The sequence below is a fragment of the Solea solea genome, chromosome 14, assembly GCF_958295425.1.
Source record: "Solea solea chromosome 14, fSolSol10.1, whole genome shotgun sequence".
Taxonomy (NCBI): domain Eukaryota; kingdom Metazoa; phylum Chordata; class Actinopteri; order Pleuronectiformes; family Soleidae; genus Solea; species Solea solea.
The window spans coordinates 13,130,738-13,144,659 of record NC_081147.1 but is presented as its reverse complement, the minus strand read 5'-3'; the positions used below and the strand labels follow the sequence as shown (position 1 = coordinate 13,144,659).

The 13,922-nt window shown below is 39.7% G+C and overlaps 2 protein-coding genes across 2 annotated transcripts in view; both read right to left on the bottom strand.

The window, feature by feature from the left end:
- flt4 (fms related receptor tyrosine kinase 4) overlaps positions 1–2,681 on the bottom strand; it is a 53,460-nt gene extending 50,779 nt beyond the window's left edge. The window contains exon 1 of the mRNA XM_058649228.1: positions 2,536–2,681. The gene's annotated coding sequence lies outside the window, so the exon portion shown is untranslated. The remainder of the gene's footprint in view (positions 1–2,535) is intronic.
- A 482-nt stretch (positions 2,682–3,163) lies between these two features.
- On the bottom strand, positions 3,164–11,604 carry trim105 (tripartite motif containing 105). The gene is made up of 7 exons (XM_058649229.1): positions 11,522–11,604; positions 9,583–9,908; positions 6,482–6,577; positions 5,401–5,634; positions 5,281–5,291; positions 5,042–5,157; positions 3,164–4,921 (listed from the first exon to the last, which is right to left on the bottom strand). The coding sequence occupies exons 2-7, from the start codon at positions 9,877–9,879 to the stop codon at positions 4,362–4,364; spliced, it is 1,314 nt and encodes a 437-aa protein (XP_058505212.1). The 5' UTR covers positions 9,880–9,908; positions 11,522–11,604; the 3' UTR covers positions 3,164–4,361.
- Between the last annotated feature and the right edge of the window lie 2,318 nt (positions 11,605–13,922).

Below are 13,922 nucleotides of genomic sequence, written 5' to 3'. Positions count from 1 at the left end.
ACAACAACAACAACACTGGCTGACTGTAGCGTGTCTCCTGTAACTGAGCTTTCAGAAGTGCTGAGCAGTCACATGAGACCAAATCTCTCATTAGGATTACCCACAGTGGTTTCTGAGCTGTGCACCTATAACATCAGGAGTGTGTGGAATAACAGGAATCATTTTGTGTTATTGTGGGAATATGTTTCCCCACCTCCCTGACCAGAAACCACTACGCTGTGATTGAATGGTTGTAATCAAAATGTCCCCCTGGTTCGGCGCCGCGCGGCGTCTTCGGCTTCTGGGGAAAATGAACACACTAAATCGTGCTGATTGTCTAATAAAGCCTCGTCCAGAGACTTACCAAATCTTATTATGCGTATGAAACAGATGAGGGTGAATGCATGAAAACACTCAAGTGTCCAATATAATAAACTGCACACTTAAGCATTGAGACAACAGTGATGATAAAAAAAAAGGAAAAAAAAAAAGAAGCACAATAGCCCTCATGCAGGATGGGTCAGATGAAAAGGTTTGAGTTTATAATCCTGCTGGCTCTTGAGAGACTGAGACTAAGGGCTCAAGGACTCGTCCTTGTAGTGCCAGCACTCTATCCGGCCCATCCTCAGCTCAGGAAACACATTACAGATCCACTGGTATTATCATAGGAAGGATGTGGAGCACGCATGCAGCCTGCTCACTCTCTCACTGTGGGCCTGTGCACTTTAATGCACTGTGCCAAAGCTGCTTTGAAGTGGCTGTCCCTGTTCTGGTTTTGTTTTGATTGCAGCAGCCAGAGTTTTCTCAGTAGTAGATCGGAGTTTGCGCCCCGACAAGAAGATGGAACGGCAAAGCAGCATGTGTTCATGTAAATTATTCACCAACTCATTAGTCATAGAGCCGGTGCACTGAGTGCCATGTGGCTGGTCAGTCCTTGTACAGATCCATGACGTTTCCTTTGAATTAGGACCGGAATTTATTAACAAACAAACAAACAAAAGTGGGATTATTCAAAATTGAGTTTGCTCTGAAGTGGAAGTTAAAGGAACTCGTCAACTGTGGTTTTAAACGATTATAGGGACAGAAAACAACAAACAGAAATGTTTCATATGAGGTCAAACTAATTGATTACATGTGTGATACTTCAATAATTATTTTTGTGCAATGCATAAACATCATATTGACATACATTGAACCTCAAACCATAATTTGAATATTTTCCATCCATCTTCTCCTGCTTTATCCTTCAAATGAGGATCACGGGGGAGCTGTGCCCATTTAAAAGTTTTATTATTTAAAACATTTTGTTATTGTATTCTTTGGAGGGCTGCTATTAATGGCCTTATTATCATGTTATATTATATTTATTTATTTATTTGAAGCTGGTTTTCTCCACCCATTCAGTTTGCTTCACTTTTTCTTCACCAGCAGGTTGCTGAGGATAACATTAGGGTCAGCACAGGAAACAGCAGCCGGAGGATGGAGATGAATTTGACCCTAGCCGTCAAAATGTGGGGCGGAAACCCACGTTCATTCAAAAACAAACATAAAAAGCTTGACAAAAAGTGGGCTAAAGATGATACGATATTGTGTATTCTTTCATATCAAGATTAATTTATTGAAAATATAGAATGAACATGTTATCTAAACAGACCAAGTGTAATATGTACAGATAATGTGCAAATCTCAGTTACACTTCACATACTGTAACTGGCACTTTACACGAACACATCATGTGTTCCATGTATAGCTGTGTATTACTGTGTGTTCATTACTGTGTGCTGCTATGTGTTGATCGTGTTACTTGAACAGCATATTCGACTACAGATGTAATCAGGCATGAATACATGTGATTGTTTATTAATATGTATCATACTTTTGTTCAAATAAATTCAATTAAATGTGATCTGTGGCACATAAACTACACCATGGAAATGTTATGTGGTAGATACTTCATGTTACTTAGTGACGGTAACTTAGTTACTTAGTTACCGTGATGATTGTTTTTATTTTTTTATAGGTTAAATTTAGGTGACGTTGAATGTTTTTAAGCAAAAACTAAAATAATTGTATAGACAGGATGAGATTAAAGGGCTGTTTCACCCGTTTTATTTCCACTTGGTCAAGTGAAGCACAAACTTGAAATCATTATGATGCTGATGTGTTGGTTTAATTCACATTCCAACACAGAGTTGGATTGAATTTGACATGTTATTTTTATTTATTCTTCAGATCTGCGATTCAAGAGCAGTGTATGGCTTTTATTTTCGTTGAAGGAAGTGACTTTGACGTCAAATTGTTGTCAGTTTTATTTATTTATTTCAATCCCAACTTCCTCTGTTGTTGTGGGAATGAGACACGCCTCTCAGATCCACTGTCTGATGATCGAATAACACATTTATCTCTGGAAATTAGTAAAAAAAAAAAACAATATGTTTTATGGGTGAAGTGGCCCGTTAACAGCAACAGCATAGAAGGAGCGAGTTGAACGATTTCAATCTGCATTTGTACACTGAAGTGAGTGACCAGTGTGTGACATGTGGGTTGTAAACGCACCCTATACCCATGTCGCTCCTGTGCAGGAAAAGCATGGGTCCCCCTCTGGTGTGGTTCATTGTGCCACTTTTCCAGTCAGCAGAGAAGGCAACAGCATCCGGCTTCATCGTGCCCCCGAGGGCCGTCCAGCAGCACACAGGCATCACCACTGTCACTCTGTTTATCTGACCCTTCACCTGACAGCAGGAAACAGGACGTCAGGGCTCTCGTGTGTTTGTGAAGATAACCCAGCGCCCGCCTATTCTCACTGTTTAAGTGTCAGAGCTCGCTCATGTGTTCAAAAGTCCCAGTCCAGGTGCAGGAGAGTCAACAACCCTCCACCGTCACTCTTGACTTTGGATCCACATCAAGCTCAGTGCTTTGATGGTGCTTAATAACATCCTCGATTATTTCGAGTGAGGTCACTTGAGTGTGCAGAGACACAGCTGCAGAAAAGAGTCCAAGACGGTTTATTTAAAGATGAAAACGTGGATCTGCTTTATTATTCTTACATCAGCACTTTGCTTGATCTGTACGTGACAGAGAATGTGCAATATGATTGATATGAACACAATGCAAGTTGAAGAAAAGCACTTAAGTAATTCCTCTTGCACTAACATAACAAATCAACAGTCCAGTGCATTACATCTCATGTTCTTGGCACATGTAATTTATAGAATACAAATGAATGTGCAATGGTGTGATAGAAGCAGCTAAATCTAACTCATAAAGTGTCGTGAAACATCAATATAAATGTATGTAAACTAAAGTAAAAAGCATTGAATCAAACAGAATAGAAAAGTTATATTCACTTATACTGCTCGCTGATTAAACTCCAGGCCGATTGTAAAAACTTTACACGTGAGCCTACAGAACATGTTATAGAATTATTCTGATTACATTGCTTCAGCAGAATGATAAGAGTATAATGATTTTTTTTTCATATATATACACAGTACATATATATATATATGATAAAAAAAAAACATGATACAATGATAAAAGTCTTGTGTTATCTTGGTCTGGGTTATACTTTCCATGTGACACAACATGGTTATGTCAACTGCCTATGTCCACAGCAGTGCACACAGACCATTCGCAGACGTATCACATTTTGTGATCGTACAAACTGACTGTACATGATCGACCCACCAATTACATGACATTAAAAAAATGTAATCAAAAAAATAGTGTTCATCCCACTAAAACCAAACTTCAAATACATGTTAGTCCAATTACCACAATGATTCACTTTCGCAAGTTGAAGTTCAGTTGAAGTTTGGTTGGACTGGTCTATTTGCTACAATTCACACCTTCCTGTGTAGACCAAGACAAAAATATAAGCCAGTGCACAGAAGCATACGACAGAAACCATGGCGAAATTCAGCCTGGTACAGTGTTTGGGGGCTAATGAGGAGATCAATTTTATGCTCCCTCAGCTCATAGAACTAAAACTTCTAAATTCACGGATGGTAGGAAGACTCAGAGTAGTGCTCGACCAGCTAAGCCGGACACTGCCTGCTAACAAGCTGGGTGGGGGGTGGGGGGTGTATCACAACCTAGCGTGACAGAGGCTAACACACAGCTCAACTTAACTGTGCATGGAACTGTAGTTATAGAAGACAAGAAAACACAAACTGCTGTTGAGAAACTGCCATTACTGGAACAGCCTGTGAGATCAAGTACACTTGATGACTGATACAGATCCTCATTTTAGTATGAAAGGAACCATCAGCACATCTCTGTGGACAAAAATGGCTAATAAGTATGACCCTAGGCCTAATGCAAACAATGGACATAAATGGACTTCTCTTACAAGCTGAAAAGCTTTCATTGATTATCGATTGTTAGCCGGACATTGCGACAGGTGGGTAGTGGAGGAGTCTGATTGGCTGAGGCTCCTGACTGCTGCCACTAATGCACGGGCTGAAGAAGGGAAACGCCTTGCCCCTTGGCCCGTTGGTGTACGTATAAATCAGACTCATGTCGTCGGCATTGTAGAAGGACACCCACCTCTCCTCGCAGTCTACGAACACACCGAGCCTCTGAGGGGAAGAGCTGAGCTGCAGCCTTGTCCAGGGCTGGGTGCCGGCAGAGTACTCATTCCTGTTGCGGAGTCGCAGGGTCCAGTAGCCTCTTTCCGGACTCAGCTGGATCCGCGAGTGCCTGTCTACGGCTTCTGAGGCCACGCCCACGTCCCATTTGGGTTTGGAGCCCACTTCGACCTCCCAGTAGTGTCGGCCTGAGTAGAAGCCCTGAGACGCCAGAATGTTAACGCACTGGAGGAAGCGCTTGTTGTTGTCTGTGTGCCACGTCACGCTGTCATATTCGACAGCGACAGTTTTATCCCTGGAGACTCTGATGCTCGGATGCGCTGTGTCAACGTCAAACGTTAATGGGGACAGACCTTTGGGATGAAAGTATTCATTAAATGTTAATGGTGATATTTTGTACATAAATATCCTGTCATTTGAACAATGGTGTTTTTACTGTTATTCAGTTTCACCAGAGACCATTCAAAAGTTACCTGGCTTTAAAGATTTGAACATTTTCCTCCATGTGATGTACTGCAAAGGTGCCAAGTATTTGCTACTGAATGCATTTGTGTCAAACTCTGGAGCACTATCCACCTGTGGACATTGTCTATAGAGAGAAGAGGAGAAAAAAAGAAAATGTTAACCTACAATCATTTATTCTCAGCTCAAAGTTATGTAGAAATGAAATAGGTGCATGACAGGTGGTCGCAATACCAAAATGAACACTTACCTCTGTGGGAGCTACAGAGGGAAATGAAAGAAAATCCCGTTTAAAAAAAAGAAAGAAAAAGAAAACCAGTTTCAACTGAAATTACATGACATGCTGTGACAATATAAACTTTGATTTCACCTCAGTCAATACCATATTCTCTGTGGTAGCGCTCGCCTCCTCCAGCACTCTCATGTTCTCCTCCACCTCCCTCATGGCCAGCTTGAAGGCCTCCAGGTGGTGCTGGACCTTCTCCAGCTCCTCCTCCTGCTCTCTCCTCAGCTGCTCCAGCATACGCGTCTCCTCGTCGTGCAGTATCTGACGGAGAGCGCCGAACTCACCTCTGACGCGAGCCTGCAGATCTGCTCCAAGTCTCTGAGAGGAGGACACATGGGCGTTACACCTAAGATACATAATGTGGATTTTTCTGTTGGCAGTAAAAGCAGAATCTAAGCTCTTAACATTCTTTCGCAAATCATACGCATCACATTATCCGCTCTCTACCATATTTAAGGCTGTCTGCATGAATTCTTTCTTATTGACCATAAGCAACGCCCGTGTTGTGTTCATGACTCATGTTAGCTCCATGTGACTATCCGTACAAACATTTACTCATACACTGCTCAACAAGATAAACTCTCTGAACACTCGTAAAGTCTGTATTTTTAAGTTGCAGAATGTAAGCAGTTTATAAACAAAGACCAGGCTACAAAACAAACTAAGGAATGCCACCTGATGATTAACACTGAAACCCCTCTTTATTTCAGCTACAATCAGTTACACTTCAATCCAGACGCGGGACCACTAACAGGTCCAACTCTCACTCAAGAACTCATTTCAAAGGAGAAACAAGCAAGCGGCAATAAAGGTCCACTTAGCAATACAGACATCGCCGTGTCAAACAACAGTTTCTCATGTACACAAGCAATGTTAGTGCTTCAGTGTTTCTTCCTCATGTAAACATGGTAGGAGTAGAGATGGAGTAGAGATGGAGAGACAGGAGAAAGGGTTTCCTTTGTCGACACACACAACCAAGTCAAACGGCGAGGACGGCGTTTATGCATCCAAGCATGAGACCATTATGTTTTTACATATCAGAGCAGAAACTGTCTGCAAACACAACTAAATATGCACAGTGACATTTTGCAAACAGTCATTAGAGGGACATATGTATTCTTATCTGTTAAGTGCCACCATCCCTTCCCCCCCCGGAGCAGAGCACCTTTATTGTTTCCATCTTGTCTTTTTCTTTGCGAATACTATTGACGAAGTCCTCCCTCCGCAGGCAATGGTTCTCCAAAGTCTCTCTCAGTTGTTTCTGTACGACAATATGCAAAACATGTATGTGTCAGAAACTGTGGCAGAGGCAATGCAGAAAATAAAGAAAACTCAAAAATAATATAAAAATATGTTTTTTATTTTTCAAATAACCAGCATATATTGAGCTAACTGGAGTTGGAAGTACTTTGGGGAGTTGAATTAAACTGCACTGTATCGGCAAGTGCAGGGTCCAATTTTATCACCCACCAAATGGCATTAGATTTACTGTTTGGTGAGTAAATCATGGAAGATTAAATGTCGTGTAATAAAACACTTTTTCACCGAAAGTCTCTGCCGCATATTGATTTTATAGACGCTGCGTTTCTGTCATACACACATATTCTGTGAAGAGCTGCCCATGCTCTGCCTCTGATTGACATTTATTGCTGGATAGGCCCCCTAACAGCTGTTTTTTAAACATCCACTGACGTGCGGATGTTCTCCTAAAATCGTGTGGAGGAGCCCGATGTGAGAACACCAAGGTTAACAAAGGTCGCTTCAGATAATATCCAAGAAGATGGCATGAAAAGCTCTGGATAATTCATTCAGGGAGTGACTGCGTGAGTGTCCTGCCTCCAGAATGCTTAAGCCAGGTCCAGATATACAGGTCCTGCTGTTGTGAACGAGTCTGAACTGTATCAAGATTTAACAAGCAAACCCTTTTCACAGACAAGAGTGGATAAAGGGGGATGTTCACGATGTGCTTACAGAGGAAAACTACAACCCTAAACTTTCCTCTATGTTACCCAGAGGAACTGTGAACCCGCATCTCTAAATGAGCCGAACCAGACATTAAAAGGAGTGTTTAGCAGGTCAGGCCTGCTGTACAAAAGACCACGTAATGATCTGGAGCTCAAACGCAAGGCTTACAAACAACATGCAATGACATCGTGAATATGATACTAAGTAGCTGCGGCACGCCAACGTTCAATCAAGTGATCATAGCCTCAATCAAATCATGAATAATAGCCAATCAGACGCGGCGTAGAGGACGGATGTTGCACAGAAACACTTGCTGCTCGTCACAATCAGGGATATTAAAATCAGAGTGGTGATATTGACAAGAAGGAAGCCAACTTTCAAAATGAAACCCCACAGAGGAAAAGGAGGGAAAAAAAACATCTGCCACAACAAGTTTTGTGAACAATGGAGATTTGGAGGTAACCTTGTTGTAGAAGGACATCTACAGTAATGTGGAGACTATAGTATATTGTTCTGTGTCTTGCTCCAAAGAAAAACAACATAAATAAGCAATGATTCAGTAGAAGTAATAATAATAAAAAATAAAAAAACACAGACTCAATCAGAGCATCTTCTCTCTTGTCCCTGAAGTTCATTTACAATGTTTTCAATGCTTTGAAATAGGTGTCTCTTAAAAAATTTAACAAATGTATTATGAAAACATTTTGGATTCTGGCTTCTCTACTTTGTATTTAGCATCATAATTGTAGTATCTACAAATGAAATATGTTTGACCTGTGGATTTGTTTTTCTTCTTAATCCATGACAGATGTTCATGTTTGTTTGTTTTGTTTTTTTTGGATGATTTCCACTTCCCTGTTCCCTGTAAATGTCTTGTCATCACCATAAAAATTAGCCAACAGCTCGTGGAGACTACATGATGTGCCCCACCAAAAAACATAATCATCCCATAATTACTTTTTTGTTAACCAAACAAGATAGAACTTGTTAATTATTGAACTTTAGAGGTGTACGAAAGTGGATTTGATTACCTTTGGTCTTTGTGCAAAGCTAAGCTAGTTCAGCTGTTGTGCTTTAGCTTTACATTTAGTCAGAGAGCTATGTGACCATACTGTTGCATAAGATTCTGCCTGATACTGAATGCTTTAATATTTCTCCTTCATAAATATTACAAAGATGGAACTATTTGCAGAAGTTTCATCAAATCCAAAAGTGCAGGTTGTTTTATTATTCTGGTTTTACAATATATCCTGTCTTACAAAGTAATATAAAATGTGAGCGCAGAGTGAACTTTGTCCTGAGCAATTGAAACCAGATATGTTCAAACTTAAGTGAAGCAAACATAGGTGTGGAAGTACTTGGAGACACAAAATGATTGCATTCAACTTGTGGAACTCACAAGATTACAGAGCACACAGTGCATACTTAAGTTTCACATACAAATCTGGGATTCATCAATATATATATATATATAGATTCATCAACCTAACGTTGTTATTTGATCGGTATTGAATATCAATCAATAATGAGTGGTAACGGATCCAATACAATCCAAAAATCCTCTATATTGCATGCTTCACTATGCACAGATGAAATTAAAATCAGCAAAAGCACTTTAGCTGAGTCAAGTTTGGGCTGTTTTTTATTTCTATTTCTAATCTTATTTCTTATTTCTAATATTTGTTACACAATTTGAATGATTCAGCACAAATGTGTTGTTCACAGCTTCATAGTTCATAAATGGTCTAAAATGTCTGTATCGGACTAACATCAGTATCTGTAGATACTCGAGTTTGTGATATCAGTGTCAGACACAAAAGAGTGATATTGTCCCATCCATGATAAACAACACAATTTCATTAATGTTTAGTGTAAAAACAGCCTTTAATAGACAGCAATCATTTAATTCAATTAATTAACCATACCAGCTGAGTTAGTTTGTTTAGCTTATGTAACATGAGAGACATTCTGGCCTACAAATGTCATTGTTGAATCTTATTAATGTTTGGAAGCAGAAAACACAGGTGCCATTTTCATTTTTTCCTGATTGATTGACACTTTTCAATTACAAAAAGCACAAGTATTATATAGATATCAATAACCTTCATGAGAGTGGACACATGTCTGTCACTTGAGAATGCAAGGCAGTAGGAACAAAAATCAATCAATGTCAATTGATCAGTTTGCTTGAGGGAAAAATATCTGACACACTGTAAATGAGAATAAGGATCAGGAAGGAGACAGACAGTATCATGGGTAAACATATGCACGGGGGGGTGAGAGTGAGGGGAGTGAACTCACCTCAAGGTTCTGGATGTAAGTGTGTGAGGTGGTGGCCCTGACCTTCTCCACCATGGCAGCAACCAGATAGTTGGTTTGAAACTGTTTGCAGGTGAACTCCTTTCTGCATTGTGGGCAGGTGACCGGCCCGTGTGTCGTTCTCCAGTACCTGGAGATGCAGGGTTTGCAGAAGTGGTGCATGCAGCCCAACATGACCGGCTCACGGAACAAGTCGCAGCATATGGGACACGTCAGATCCTCTCTCAGGCTGCCTTTGGTGGCTGGAGCAGAGGCAAGGACAGCAGCAGCTGCAGCCATGATGATGAGTCCTGCCCTCGGAGGTCACACTGAGGGAGTAGGGATGAAATGATATCGTCAATTTCACAATATCACGAGAAAAAGGCGTATCATTACTGTCATGGACCTGTGACATGATCTAACAAAAAATGGTGGAGTGGAATGGAGCAGAAAGTAGGAACTATAGAGACCATCATCCCATGTGTGCTAATCATCCTTCACACTCTGCTCCCTACCACTAAAACATTGCAGTAATAAATGTACTCTTCAGTTCAGACAGTGTGCAAGCCTCCCTGCTATTAGATGATTGATTTTCTTTTCTTTCTCAAAAAAGGGATGTGCAAAGTTTTCTTTCCAGTTTCAAAAACTGACACCGCACCAGTCAAATCGCACGGCTTCACAACAGGCTTTTGTTTTGCAACACATCTATTTTTGTATACAGTCTATAGTTCAAAGGCTAAGGTTTCCTCACACCAAACTCAATTTATGATTTTAATCGATTTTCTTCCTTCTTGAAAACAAACTATAATAACATATAAATTATTCAAAACACCTTAGGGTTAAAGTGCAACGAAATGCAAGCCTCGAAACAAGTATATACACAAGAAAGCAGGCCCTGCCATTGTAAACAACAGCAAAACTAAAACTTATCAGCAAGCCTTCAAAAAATTTCCCAAACTCTTATCTTAATTACGGGAGACCGAGGGGAGTGTCGTCTGTGGGAGTTAAAGAGAAAGAGGTTTTTCATTAAAAAGCAAAAAGATATGGTGACTCTTATATACTTAAAATTCCTCATATATACAGTTGAACAGTATTTCTGATGTTCCTCTAAGTACCACAAGAGAAAGCTTTCGTCACACTGGTGGTACATTACATTACATTACGTTACATGTCATTTAGCAGACGCTTTTATCCAAAGCGACTTACAATAAGTGCATTTAAACATTTGGGTATAAATAAGTAAGAAAGAGCTTCAAGTAAACCAAACTATGAAGTGCTAGCACATAGTGCTAGTCATAATGCTAGTCATAAGTCATAAGTGGTACACGTTCCACAGTTTAAAAACCATGGCTCTAGAGGATTTTAAAAGCTATATTACTATAACAGCATCACAATATATATCATCATGTGGACCTAATATCTTTACAATACTGTTTCATGAGATTTTTTTATTTATTATTTTTTTTTAATCTTTCCATCCCAATAAGGAAATGAAAGCAAAAGTGTGGATTAGGCGTTTTCTGAGAACAAGTGTACAGTGCAGAGATGAGTCAGCTGCAAATGATTAAAATCAGAGTATGGACACAAAGTTCACAGTATTACATAATATGATTAATGCTGCCCAGTGTGTGTCTCCTGTAAGTCCAACACAAAGAAACACCAACACACTTCCTCAGCGTTCACTCTGCACCCATTTGAAGTGTTAACAGGAGCCACATTACGTGGAAACTTTAGAAAGCGAGTGATTTATCACGGGACGCAGTAAGCTAGCTTCTTATTTTGTCGTGTAACAGCAGCGTTAGATCCTATGTTTTGTTTGGTTTCGGACGTTCAGCTCCGTACAACAGCGAGTAAAACAACTTTCAGTAACATCAACACACTACATCAAATGTTTGACGCGGTAAAAACGTTTAATATCTGACCAACGTTTTGTTAAACTCACGTTTATCAGCTGTTCGGGGAACTGTCACCTCTGCTCTGCACTCCTGTGTCTGTTGCTGTTCTCAAGCTCAAGACGGCTAAACGTGTACTGCGCATGTGCAAAACACAGCCCCGCCCCTGTTTTGGTCCATCACTCTAACAACAAACATTCTATTATTTTATTACAGGCCAGATAGTTTTCTTCTTTTCTCACTCTGACTTAATCCATCTTCCATGAAAATGACAATTTAAAAACAGACATTAACAAAAGCTGCTGCTTTACAATTTACAAAGCTGCTGCTTATTATCATAACCTACATGGCCCTCACTATAAAAATTTTAATAGTGCCTTTCATGGTATCATTCTATACTGATGTTTTTTATGTTTTTGATATGCTGTTGTGGTTATTATGATATGTCTATGTTTTGATGTGTGTGGACGCCAGGAAGAGTATATGTGACATTCAACATTGATAATGTTAATGGTAGGCACATGTATAAAGATGAGACTGAACAATAAAAACAGCTTTAAACCTTCAAAACACTGGTTAATATACATTTCCTAGTTCAAATGATCCAATTTGTAATAGTTTGTATATATACAGGCAACAATTTTATTAGACCACCACCCAATGTAAGGTTTATGCCACAGCTGCTCTAAATATCTAACAGCATTGTTAATTATCATATAATAATATAATACAATAATCATATTATAATAATGGTTAATACACCAGTATGTAAAAGCTCTTCAACCGGAATGATATTTTTAATGCTAAAATAAATATTATTGTTATGCATGAATTTTCTAATGTACTGTTTTACAAAAAAAACTTAGAAGGCAGTAGTAAATAGTAGAGCACATTATTATTTCTTGATTAAAATGTCAAATTATAGTGATTTACTTTCATTCCTGAACAGAAAAAAAAAGTTTTAGTGATTGAAAGTTATACTTAATTACTTAATTTCTGACTTCTCAGAGAAGAAGACTAGTGAGCCGGCTCAAATTTGGGTATAAAAAGTTATTTGCCAAATAAAGTTCATATGTTTTCGCCTTTTTATGTCAGGTGGTCTAATAAATTTGTTAAGCACTTATATATTCCACTTCATTTAGAAAATAACCATCTTCCCCAGAGCCTATTTTTAAAGTCTGTACTAATCTCTGTAAACATGAGCTTTTAAATAAACACTCACATTTCATGTGACTCCAAGTGTGTCCGTCTATTTAACATATATATGAACGCACAACTTGATCAGGCTGAGATCATAAATTACTCCTCACACCAACATTGACCCTGTCTTTGAATAAATGAAACAGCACAACAGGAGGTATAATTGGAACACTGCACACTAATGTTTACACCACTGGATCCAATTTGCACCCTTCAAACAGTGTCCATCCTTTTAACTCTGCATCTAAATCACTAAAGAATTAAATGCTGTCATCTGCAACAGGCTACAGTCTCTGTCTACCAAGTTTGACACAAAATTGGATTGGGGAATTGGTTGACCACTAGTATGCAGCCCATGTGAGAGAGGCACAACAGCTCCAGTGTAAACTGCGTGATGTGAGGACACTGCAGTGGCACCAGTCATCTCATGGGAGCTGGACAGAAAGCTGTGATCAGACTGAGGCCAGTGGAGCGTCCACTCCCCAGCCATATGGAGGGGAGTCCTTCAGTGAGCTTGTGCCAAGGACTGCAGTTAAAACGAGTGATCGACTCTGTGAAGACTTTTCTTTTCAGAACTTTTGAGGCACTTTATTGGTGATAAATGTAAATCAGAGTGGCCTGTCAAGTCTGAACTGCTGAGTGACCCTGCAGTGCATGTCAGAGGAACGACCCTCATAATTGAAAGGGTAAACTGCGGAGAGGAAGCCTGTCCTAATCAATAAGTGGTAATCTCTGCCGCTGCATTTATAGTGCAAATTGTGGCACCCCACCAAAAGCATTCAAGGCTCTCACACAATGTTCCTCCCTGAGTAATGAATCAGAGCCACGACACTGAGAACTTCCAGAGAAATACAGAAACGCGGCTCAAGGTAAACATTATCTCCTGTTATCGTATCGACTTCACATTGTCTCAGAGGATAGAATTGGTGTTTGACTCAGACTCTATTTACTTTATCTGTGCCTGATTTTAAGTGACAGTGTGTTTCGGGACTTTCCTTATTGATGTTTCCTGTACAGGTGTTACAGGTCTGATAAGGTGAATGAACAAGCTGCAGCACATGGAGACTTGTATTGTTTCATTAGAATCCAATTTATTCTTTCTTAAAAGTGTGGTTAACACTATTGCCTTTGCAACATGGAGTTTGCAGGTTCTCCCCATGTGTTTCCTCCTGCAGATTTGGAGATTAGGCAAAGTGGACACTCTAAATTGACCATAGGTGTGAATGTGTGAGTGGATGGTTGACTATGTGG

Excerpts from the sequence above, each read along its gene's own strand:
- trim105 (XM_058649229.1), bottom strand. The coding sequence starts at position 9,879 with ATGGCTGCAGCTGCTGCTGTCCTTGCCTCTGCTCCAGCCACCAAAGGC. Across the intron at positions 6,578-9,582 it reads CTTACATCCAGAACCTTGAG|AAACAACTGAGAGAGACTTT; the intron begins GTGAGTTCACTC and ends ATTGTCGTACAG. Across the intron at positions 5,635-6,481 it reads ACAAGATGGAAACAATAAAG|AGACTTGGAGCAGATCTGCA; the intron begins GTGCTCTGCTCC and ends TCCTCCTCTCAG.